The sequence below is a fragment of the Callionymus lyra genome, chromosome 5 (genome assembly GCF_982586985.1).
Source record: "Callionymus lyra chromosome 5, fCalLyr1.hap1.1, whole genome shotgun sequence".
Taxonomy (NCBI): domain Eukaryota; kingdom Metazoa; phylum Chordata; class Actinopteri; order Syngnathiformes; family Callionymidae; genus Callionymus; species Callionymus lyra.
In genome coordinates this window covers 6,124,069-6,136,469 of record NC_141822.1, presented here as the reverse complement: position 1 = coordinate 6,136,469, position 12,401 = coordinate 6,124,069, and the positions used below count along the sequence as shown (strand labels likewise).

Below are 12,401 nucleotides of genomic sequence, written 5' to 3'. Positions count from 1 at the left end.
TCAATCGTAGGTGTCACCAATAGGGAACTGGACCAAAGTTCCTGGACTAAAAGCCAAAAATGCGCCATTGTTGACCAAAATTCTTTGTTTGTTTCCATCCCCTCGTCCTCTTCTCCTGCCACACCCATGCACTCCAGCCAGTGGCCAATAGGGAGCTATGATAGGACCCTAGAACTATCATCAACTATCATCTATGATAGGACCCTAGAACTATCATCAACTATCATCTATGATAGGACCCTAGAACTATCATCATCTTTCTTTAAGAGAAGCTCTTTCAAGTCTGTAAGTTGAATCTTAATTAGCTGTATCTGGAGCTTAATGAGAGAACTTTGTGTAACTATTCTATTTATTATGAATTCTCAGAAATCATTGATGTGAGTAACTCATAATAAGATTTACCATTAAGTTAAAAACAGAGTAAAGATTGTCATTTTTCTTCCCTGTCAGGAGCTTTAACTTGTAGTCACCTGTAGCAATAGTTACTTTTCTCTTAAAAAGAGGAGGTCAATAAATGAATAGAAAAAAATTTAAATAATATTGATAATATTAATAATATTGCTAAAAATAATAGGTAAAGAAGCAATTACCAAAATTAAAAATAATTAAGTGAAAATATGAAAGAGGAAGAATCTAAAAATCTATATTAAGAACCAAAACTTTAATTAACTAATTGAAATATTATAAAATCCGAGATCAATAAAACAAATAGTAAATTAAGATATTAATAATAAAAACAATTAAATTAAAATCAAACGGAATAACTTGAAAATCGAAAGTAATAATAACCAATTAAGTTAAATGCAATTAGATCTAATCAAAATATATACTAATTAATTAAAATGATTCAAGTCAAAACAATAGTCAATTAACAACTTATTATTTATTTATTATTATTTATTTAACTTCCTAATTAGTTGCTTATATATATAAATATAGCACAATTGACAAAGAGGAAAAGGAGTGACTGTCTAAAGACCAAATACAACATATAACTTAATATTCATCCAATAATTAAAAAGATAAAAATCCAATCCCTTATTTATTACTACTAATAAAACGATAGTACATTTATGACAAATTGTTAAAATAATTAAATGAAATTCCATCTCATGTAATTAAAATGTAACAATTGAAAAAATAATAAAACAAAATAAACATGAATACTGATCTAACTAGATAAATGTAATTGATTCCATTAATTAATAATTAAATAATTACACCAATTGAGTCAGAACAATAGTAAATTAAGAAGTAAGTAAAGAGAAAACCAGCAGGGGGCAGCACAGCAAACACAACACCCAAGATCAGAAATTGAGAGTAGAAGAAGAGACAAAAACAGGAACTAAATATCAACAAACGTACACATGTGCAAGCAGTCAATGACACACTTGTTTCAGATAAGCAGTATTAGATAAAACACCAAAAGTTACACGCAATGTGACCAATTGTGAGTTGATCAATTGAAAATGTGAAATAGGAAGAGAGGATGATCAAGATCATTAATACATACAGCAGTGAGCCAACCATCAATGGTAATTGTGTTATTGTTATTGAACACTGCAGAAGAAGGAGAAAATTGAAATGTGAGTTGTTTTTGTTTTTCTTCTTAAACCAATTATACCACTAATTAACTGTATATATACATATATACCTTAATGAAGAAACAGGAATAATAGTAAAATAACTATTGTCAACAAAGAATGTAACTTAATGAAGAGAAAAGATAATTATACCAAACTCAATCCAAATACTTAAGAAAGAAACAATGAAGGGAAGAAACTAAAGAAAAAATGGAAAACAATAACACTGAATACAAGAAATAATAGAAATCAATAAAAATAGAAATGACAACAATTGATAAAGGTAAGAGAAAACGTAATAAGTCAACAATTAAATTACACATTAACTTTAACTATTATTATTTTCTTTCATAAACAAACAGTCTAGTGAATAGAATTCAAGATGAAGTAAGAATGTATGTGCGTTAAGAGAAGACATGAATACAATGGGAGGGTCGGTGAGGAAAAGAGCGAAGTCTTAAAAGTTCAACCTCTAAGTAAAACCACTCCCACCAACAAGGAAACTCTCTTTCGGAGCTCAGTCGGACTTGCAGCAGCTGACAAGACAGCGTCTGCCAAGAAGCAGTTGTTCTTATCAGCAAGAGATAGTGTTCAGAAAAATTAACTAGCCCTGACTATACTGCCAAATACCTGTGGAGCCCCTCAACACAGAAACACAATGAGATCTAACTGGCCTACACACCCACAGCTGGCAGAGCCTTCAGACCAGGATATCGGGAGAGACCCCTCAAGTCACAAATATCCCCAAATTTATGATAGCTACTTGGCTTACCGAAAAAGTACGTCTACATTAATCAACCATAAGCCAAGTATCCTAACTAGTTTAGGAATCTGGAAAAACGTCAGAGGGAGCCAGTTATACTTCCACCCCTACTCTGAATCCCAGGGGTTACCAGGTCGTGTAACCGTCTCCTCTGCCTATCAATTCAACTTAAATTCCAATCAACGTCTTTTTCCTTTTTTCAACGATGCTTCTTTTTCCCGGGACACGATAATGTCGTCTACACTTAAAACAACAACAAACAACAAGTGACCATGCAATACCCCAAAAAACGAGCATCAGCTTAAGAAAGCACTATTGAAAAATATAATCTAAAATTTGTGAACCAGAGACTTTCGTTTATTCGTCCAGGCAACCAAAACTAATATAAAATATAAATATATGTAATCTTTCCTAACCAAAAATATAAATTTAAAAAATCTATGTAAGAAATAAGATAAAATCTTTCTCACCTGATTCCTGAAGTAAGGTATAGTGGCGCGCCTGGTTGCCTGGAGAACAATCACCTCAGAGTTCGTCTCGGAATCGAGAAGGCCTTCAAACCACCAGAGTCCACGCCAAGGGTCACAACATCAAGTTGTGGGGATTTTGTGTTGGGATTTTGCATCATTTTGCAAAGATCTCACAAAATGGTGGATCTTTTATAGTAGAATATTCAGGTTAACGCCTCTAGTCAATTGTACATGTAGGATTGGTCAGTAACTGTAAACACTTGTCTTCTAAGATGGCCGCCGCACGTGGTCTTCTTGGAAATTCACCAAAGGTTGTTGTCTTCTAGAGAGAGTCTGTTCCCAGTGACTTGCTGGCCTGTTGTGTCTTTCAGTGTGAGTTCTCATCTGGGATTGTTTAATCTTTCTCAGTGTGTGAAAGTCTTTATCTGACCTGGGCCTGTGAACCTGAGTAGATGCAGTGATTGGATGCAAGACAATGATTATTTAATATGAATTAAATATGAAAGATTATCAGTTAATCAAGTGATTATTTGAAATGTGTGTTAAATCTAGATGATTGATTACAGTAAAGTTGTCATTTCCTTACAATATTAATGACGTATTTGATTAAATGTTGACATATTACATATTGTGTCCACATTGTGATATTATCAGTGGAAATAAACTGATGAAATCAATATTCTGATACTGTATGAACAAGATTAGTTCCTCGTTTTCATGTTTTTCTACTTCAAATACAATATTTGATTAAAGTTCCGGTGAATTGATGTTAAAAGAACACATTGTGTTTGAATGAAAAATCATCATAGTTTTTATTACAGTATAGTTTCACGGTTGAAGCTCAAGTTTACTGAAGCGGTTTGCAGCGTAGGAGGGAAAACGATGTGCGACTGGTGCTGGCGGAGTCTGGTGGAAAACGTCGTCTAAAGATGAGACCAGTCCGAGGTGAGAAGAATCAACATCTTTACAAACGCTTCTACATTCGCTGGCGGGAAAGTCGAATGTTGAATTTTACTTATCAGGTGATAAAACTTTAAAGAACTTAATTTAATCATTTCTAGATTGAGAAAATTTGTTTTTATTCAATAATTAATTAAGAAACAAGTGTATTTGGAAGTTAGAATTTATTAAATAAATATATATAAATATATATATATGTATAATCAAATAATTTTCAAGTTTTTCACAAAGTTTGATATTTTTATTCCAAAAATTAAAACAATAATTTGATAAACTCAATATTTTTTTTAACTTGTAAGTTTTTTTAATTCAATATGAAAATGTAGGTATAATAGTGTACAATATTATAATAGTGGTATAATTGAAGTTGATCAAGTACCTCAGTACACTTTTGATATCCTATTACACCAACATTTTATATTGAATTTAAAATGCTGTAAAAATAAAATTGAATTTCAAAATACATTTTTGAGTAATTGAAAAATAACAAAAAACCTACTACCTAAAAACTACTTTTAATATTCTACATGTATAATACATATTTTAAAGGAACTAAGATCACTCATTCATTATTTATTTATATGACAGTTTATGGCAATGTCTTTTTTTTTTAAATTTATCTGTTTTTATTTCATTCCAATTATTAAATTGTTTGTTATTTGTAGTTTTCTGTTTCTGATTCATAGTAACGGAACATATTGTTAAAGCACCAGTACAGTAGTTATGACATGTTTGTTTCTGGCTCCCTCTACTGTTGGAAGAGTGTAGAGGTGGACGAGGCAGAGTCACAGTTCACAACATCATCCTCTGAACACACCACAGTGTGTTGATCATTCACAGAGAGAATAAGGAACATTAGTTCAAACTTGAGTACGGAAGTCAATCAGTGTCAGAATATTGAATGGTTTCATGTTTCAAATGTTGACACTTTGAATTTTATTCTTGAAATGTCGTCTATTTTAAAGCTGTAAATCTTTTTTTTTTAATATTTGAATTAAACATGTTTTACATTGAAAGGTACATTTTGTACATACACAGTATATATAATGGACAAAATAATCTAATATATTTATCTTCTTAATTAAGACTTATATTCTATATAAAAACATGTTTATATATGAGAACCAGAATTATTATTATTTCAATTGCTAGTGAATTGTTCCACCAACAATGAAAAAACAACGTTAAACTTAAATAAACATTTAACATGTATAAAGTGCAGAAAATGTGCAAAATTGAAAGTATGTACTGTTGCACTAATTTTGTGTTATTTGTAATAATTAATTTATTCATTATTAACATGATCACAATGATTCTGATCTTAGAAAGAGAGGTGTAAGAAAGTAAATAAAAAGATGTTGATGTTATATTGAATACACAAAAGAATATTGCATTTAGAAAATGTGTTTTTTAATTATTAGAATTAGAATATTGAACTCAATGTGTAAAATGTATATATAATCTATATATTTATTTATTTAAATTAAATTATTCAAAAAGATAATTCATTGATTTAGATTAACATTTCAATAAGAAAAAATAATCAATCAATCAATCAATCAATCAAGTTTATTGATAAAGCACTTCAAAAACAACAACAGTCGAAACAAAGTGTTGTACAATGACATGAAAGTACTAAGAAAGCAGTTAAAACACAAAATTAAAACAATATCAAATAAAACAAGTCAAAAGCACTAAAAACAGCTCAGAGTCTCATGCGGTTTTAAAAGAGAATAAAAGTTTTAAGACAAGATTTGAGTGAATAAAAATCAATGTTTCTATATGTACATTTTTAAAATACAGCATAACTCAACATAACACTGAATCAGAAGGATCTGGTTTCTCTGATACAAGATATAGAGTTTGTGTTGAACTCATTTTCATCACTTTACTTCTTTGGAGAAAATCTTTTTTTCACAAAATAAAATACCTTTCACACTGTAATATTGAATCAAAACAAAATGTACATCAATTCTTCTTCTTTCTGACTCCTCGTGGACGACTGGCTGTGTAAGTGTGTGTATTGTCAAGAATCTGATGATACGTATCACGATACAGAGGCAACCATAACATCCAATGAGATACTGTAGTAACCAGGATATATTTGTAGTACTGTGGAGTACTTGAGTAACGACTGCTGCCATCATCACCGGATCATGAAGGTGTTTATTAAAGAAGATTTAAAGAAGACTCGTCATCATCAGTAACAATCCAATCACAGAGGTTCTAATCCAGTCACATGACGTCACTGTGTCTTCACTGCGGCACAAACGACAAACGTTCTCAGAGACGTTCATCCAAACATTGAAGCTTCATGTGATGATGTCACTCCTGGAGACTCACAATCTCACTGTCGTCTACTTCAGCTTCACAAACTCACACGAGGACCCAACTATGACTCCAGCATGAAGAGGTTGAGTGAAGCTGGTCTGGACTCTGTGGAGGAGAGTCATGGTCTCAGAGACGCTGTAGAAGGACAGAAGACCTGCAGAGTGATCCAGGTACACCCCCACTGTGGAGGCTCTGACACTGGAGACTTTAGTTTCGATGTTGTTGTGTGTAAATGAACAACCAGAGTCGTGACACCATAAACTCCAAGATTTGTCATTTAATCCAAATAAACTTTCTTTTCCTGATCTGCTGATGTTCTTGTATGAAACTGATACTGCAACAACTTCTGTTGTCTTCACCTCCCAGTAACAACGTCCAGTCAGAGACTCTTGACTCAAGACTTGAAGATAACCATTGAATCTGTCTGGATGATCAGGACGAGGCTGATGTTTTCCCATGATTGTCACTTTCTTGTTTCCTTCAGACAACATCAACCTTGAGTGTGCAGTGTTTGGATCCAGAGTGATGTCCTGTGAGTGTGTGAGGAACTGCTCTCTGGTCTCTGGAAGGAACATCATGGAGATGTCGGTCCACATGTCTCTCAGAAGGTCCAGGACTTGGTCTCTGCAGGCTGACACGGCTGCTGTTACTTCCTCAAAGCGACGGTGAGTTTGCTCAAGGGTCGTGGAGGAGGTCGTGTCTTCACTGACCTCTGAGAGTGAGGTCCAGTTCTGCAGGAAGATGGTGTCACTGTCGGTGAGTGACAGCTGCTGCAGCTCAGCCTCTTTCTTCTTCAGCTCAGAGATCTCCTGCTCCAGCTCCTCCTGACGTCCTCGGACTCGAGCGTCTTCCGTCTCCTGCAGAGATCTGATCTGCTGCTCCACGTCAGGCATTCTTCTCTTGAGAATCTGGATCATCTGGACGAGGGTCTCCTGACTGTCCTTCACTGCTTCATCAGCAGAGACTCTGATGTTCTTCTGCTCCTTCTTGAGCAGCTTCACTTCCTTCTCTCTCTTCTGGATCTTCTGCTGGATCCTTCCTTGAGTCTGATCCAGGTCTTTCTCTCTCTCCCTCCTCTCTGCTGTGGTCGAGACGATGACATGATCTTTGTGTTGGTCCATAGCACAGAGAGAACAGATGAGCTGCTGATCAGAACGACAGAACATCTTCTTCTCCTCCTCGTGTTCAGAGCAGATCATCTCCTGGAGCTGCTTGGACGGCTGGACCAGCTTGTGTCTCCTGAAGGCCGGAGCTTCTCGATGAGGCTGAAGATGTTCCTGACAGTAGGAGACCAGACACACCAGACAGGACTTGATGGCTTTCATCTTCCTCCCAGTGCAGGCGTCACAGGTCACATCTTCAGGTCCAGCAGAGCAGAGGTCCTCAACTGCTTCAGTCTTCTTCAGCTCCTCCACTAACTCTGCTAACACAGTGTTCTTCTGGAGGACAGGTCTCTCGCTGAAGCTCCGTCTGCACTGAGGACACTGGTAGATGTTCTTGTCCTGCCAGTGACCTTCAACACAGGTCTTACAGTAGTTGTGTCCACATGGAAGAGAGACTGGATCCTTCAGTAGATCCAGACAGATGGAACAAGACAACAGATCAACTCTAGTCTCCATGTCTCTGCGACTGAAACACTCCCTTCACAGGTGAACTCTTTTATAGTCTCAGTCACATGTCTCTGCCACGATCTGCTCCAACCACAGGACTTTGTCCTGAATGAACAGGTGGTTTCGAGGAAGTTTGATAATGTGCCGATCAAACTTCCTTGAAACCACATGTTCATTCAGGACAAAGTCCTCGACACACCTTGATTCTAAAACCAAAAATGCTCGTTTAGTGAATTTTGCAAAAGTCAGAGACTAATTTACGTGAACACGGCGCTAGCAGCAGAGAGATCTATCGCAGACGTCTTCGAATGCAAAGATCTCACAAAATGGTGGATCTCTTATAGTAGAATATTCAGGTTAACGCCTCTAGTCAATTGTACATGTAGGATTGGTCAGTAACTGTAAACCCTTGATTCTAAGATGGCCGCTGCACGTGGTCGTCGTGTAAATTCACCAAAGGTTGTTGTCTTCTAGAGAGAGTCTGTTCCCAGTGACTGGCTGGCCTGTTGTGTCTTTCAGTGTGAATTCTTACAATAAATTGTCGACCACACAAGTTTTTGTTTAGCGTCTTATGGCTGCTTTTATCATAGCCCTGATTGGAGCAATCAGAGGATGTTATTCTGGGATTAACTGTTTACTGTTACATAGACTCAGGAAGATATCATGTCTCTAACAGGTTAGATTTGTCTCCTTTTTCGTCAAATCGCAAACAACTTTGCATTTCTTAGTCATGTGTCTCAGGGCCCTAGCTTCTCCACCAGCAACCACAGCAAGAGCAACACGGGGGACAGAAGTGTCAGAGAGAGCCTAGAGAACACCTTGTTTGTTTGTTAGTTCAGCAGCCACACCATCAGGACCACAAAAATGTCACCGCAGACAAGAGTCAAGTTCATGTTTGCGACCAGATCGTGCCATTTGTCTTCATAATCACGTTTATCATCATCCTAGACATAGTTGTTAGTGCAGTGTGGGGGGTCCAAAGGTGGATCATAGGAATGAAGTCTCAAAAGTATTTTCAAGATCAGAGAAACCATCAGATGTTCAATCATGTTGAACCAGTACAGCTCCTCCCTCTCTGGAGCAGAAGTTCATTCTTGGTGGAGAGTTGTTGAGGTTGAGTTCTTGTTTGTACAGCTCAGAAAAATTGCTTCAATCGTAGGTGTCACCAATAGGGAACTGGACCAAAGTTCCTGGACTAAAAGCCAAAGATGCACCATTGTTGACCAAAATTCTTTGTTTGTTTCCATCCCCTCGTCCTCTTCTCCTGCCACACCCATGCACTCCAGCCAGTGGCCAATAGGGAGCTATGATAGGACCCTAGAACTATCATCAACTATCATCTATGATAGGACCCTAGAACTATCATCATCTTTCTTTAAGAGAAGCTCTTTCAAGTCTTTAAGTTGAATCTTAATTAGCTGTATCTGGAGATTAATGAGAGAACTTTGTGTAACTATTTTATTTATTATGAATTCTCAGAAATCATTGATGTGAGTAACTCATAATAAGATTTACCATTAAGTTAAAAACAGAGTAAAGATTCTTATTTTTCTTCCCTGTCAGGAGCTTTAACTTGTAGTCACCTGTAGTAAAAGTTACTTTTGTCTTGAAAAGAGGAGGTCAATAAATGAATAGAAAAAATTAATAATAATATTGATAATATTAATAATATTGCTAAAAATAATAGGTAAAGAAGCAATTACCAAAATAAATAATTACATGAAAATATTAAATCTAAATTAAGAACCAAAACTTTAATTAACTTATTAAAATATTATAAAATCCGAGATCAATAAAACAAATAGTAAATTAAGATATTAATAATAAAAACAATTAAATTAAAATGAAACGGAATAACTTGAAAATCGAAAGTAATAATAACCAATTAAGTTATATGCAATTAGATCTAATCAAAATATATACTAATTAATTTAAAGTATTCAAGTCAAAACAATAGTCAATTAACAACTTATTATTTATTTATTATTATTTATTTAACTTCCTAATTAGTTGCTTATATATATAAATATAGCACAATTGACAAAGAGGAAAAAGAGCGACTGTCTAAAGACCAAATACAACATATAACTTAATATTCATCCAATAATTAAAAAGATAAAAATCCAATCCCTTATTTACTACTACTAATAAAACGATAGTACATTTATGACAAATTGTTAAAATAATAAAATATAATACTGATCTAATTAGATAAATGTAATTGATTCCATTAATTAATAATTAAATAATTACACCAATTGCGTCAGAACAATAGTCAATTAAGAAGTAAGTAAAGAGAAAACCAGCAGGGGGCAGCACAGCAGACACAACACCCAAGATCAGAAATTGAGAGTAGAAGAAGAGACAAAAACAGGAACTAAATATCAACAAACGTACACATGTGCAAGCAGTCAATAACACACTTGTTTCAGATAAGCAGTATTAGCTTTAGACAAAACACCAAAAGTTACACACAATGTGACCAATTGTGAGTTGATCAATTGAAAATGTGAAATAGGAAGAGAGGATGATCAAGATCATTAATACATACAGCAGTGAGCCAACCATCAATGGTAATTGTGTTATTGTTATTGAACACTGCAGAAGAAGGAGAAAATTGAAATGTGAGTTGTTATTGTTTTTCTTCTTAAACCAATTATACCACAAATTAACTGTATATATACATATATACCTTAATGAAGAAACAGGAATAATAGAAAAATTACTATTGTCAACAAAGAATGTTACTTAATGAAGAGAAAGGATAATTATACCAAACTCAATCCAAATACTTAAGAAAGAAACAATGAAGGGAAGAAACTAAAGAAAAAATGGAAAACAATAACACTGAATACAAGAAATAATAGAAATCAATAAAAAATAGAAATGACAACAATTGATAAAGGTAAGAGAAAACGTAATAAGTCAGCAATTAAATTACACATTAACTTTAATTATTATTATTTTCTTTCATAAACAAACAGTCTAGTGAATAGAATTCAAGATGAAGTAAGAATGTATTTGCGTTAAGAGAAGACATGAATACAATGGGAGGGTCGGTGAGGAAAAGAGCGAAGTCTTAAAAGTTCAACCTCTAAGTAAAACCACTCCCACCAACAAGGAAACTTGACAAGACAGCGTCTGCCAAGAAGCAGTTGTTCTTATCAGCAAGAGATAGTGTCCAAAGACACACACACATGGACTCTCAGCCGAGTCACAGAAAGTCAAGAGATCTCACGCAAAGAATAACAGAATATACAGAGACAGACAATTTTAACAAAAAGACTGACAATACGACGACAACAGTATTTTACCAAAACAGCTCAGAGAGACACACAATGCTACGTGGAACGAGACTCTAACCAGCCTGTCGTGTCTAAAGTGTTGAAGTAACTATCGGCGAGAGCCCCTCGATCGCTCGATTAGCTTCCAAACACCCTGAATAGGAGACCCCTCAACTATTCCATCTATTTCAACCCCCGTCAAACTAACTCTAATGTAGTCACCAATGAGAATTTGTCCATCACCGTGATTGTTCAGAAAAATTAACTAGCCCTGACTATACTGCCAAATACCTGTGGAGCCCCTCAACACAGAAACACAATGAGATCTAACTGGCCTACACACCCACAGCTGGCAGAGCCTTCAGACCAGGATATCGGGAGAGACCCCTCAAGTCCCAAATATCCCCAAATTTATGATAGCTACGTGGCTTACCAAAAAAGTACGTCTACATTAATCAACCATAAGCCAAGTATCCTAACTAGTTTAGGAATCTGGAAAAACATCAGAGGGAGCCAGTTATACTTCCACCCCTACTCTGAATCCCAGGGGTTACCAGGTCGTGTAACCGTCTCCTCTGCCTATCAATTCAACTTAAATTCCAATCAACGTCTTTTTCCTTTTTTTAACGATGCTTCTTTTTCCCGGGACACGATAATGTCGTCTATACTTAAAACAACAACAAACAACAAGTGACCATGCAATACCTCAAAAAACAAGCATCAGCTTAAGAAAGCACTATTGAAATATATAATCTAAATTTGTGAACCAGAGACTTTCGTTTATTCGTCCAGGCAACCAAACTAATATAAAATATAAATATATGTAATCTTTCCTAACCAAAAATATAAACTTAAAAAATCTATGTAAAAAATAAGATACAATCTTTCTCACCTGATTCCTGAAGTAAGGTATAGTGGCGCGCCTGGTTGCCTGGAGAACAATCACCTCAGAGTTCGGAATCGAAAAGGCCTTCAAACCACCAGAGTCCACGCCAAGGGTCACGGCATCAAGTTGTGGGGATTTTGTGTTGGGATTTTGCAAAGATCTCACAAAATGGTGGATCTTTTATAGTAGAATATTCAGGTTAACGCCTCTTGTCAATTGTACATGTAGGATTGGTCAGTAACTGTAAACACTTGTCTTCTAAGATGGCTGCCGCACGTGGTCTTCTTGGAAATTCACCAAAGGTTGTTGTCTTTGAGAGAGAATCTGTTCCCAGCGACTTGCTGGCCTGTTGTTTCTTTCAGTGTGAGTTCTCATCTGGGATTGTTTAATCTTTCTCAGTGTGTGAAAGTCTTTATCTGACCTGGGCCTGTGAACCTGAGTAGATGCAGTGATTGGATGCAAGACAATGATTTTTTAATTTGAATTAAATATGAAAGAAGATCAGTTAATCAAG

General features: G+C 35.4%; 1 protein-coding gene across 1 annotated transcript; it reads right to left on the bottom strand.

Annotated features, from left to right (window-relative positions):
- Positions 1-5,385: 5,385 nt before the first annotated feature.
- LOC148079142 (tripartite motif-containing protein 16-like) lies at positions 5,386-7,726 on the bottom strand. The gene has a single exon (XM_087790604.1). The coding sequence runs from the start codon at positions 7,724-7,726 to the stop codon at positions 6,134-6,136; it is 1,593 nt and encodes a 530-aa protein (XP_087646730.1). The 3' UTR covers positions 5,386-6,133.
- Positions 7,727-12,401: the final 4,675 nt, after the last annotated feature.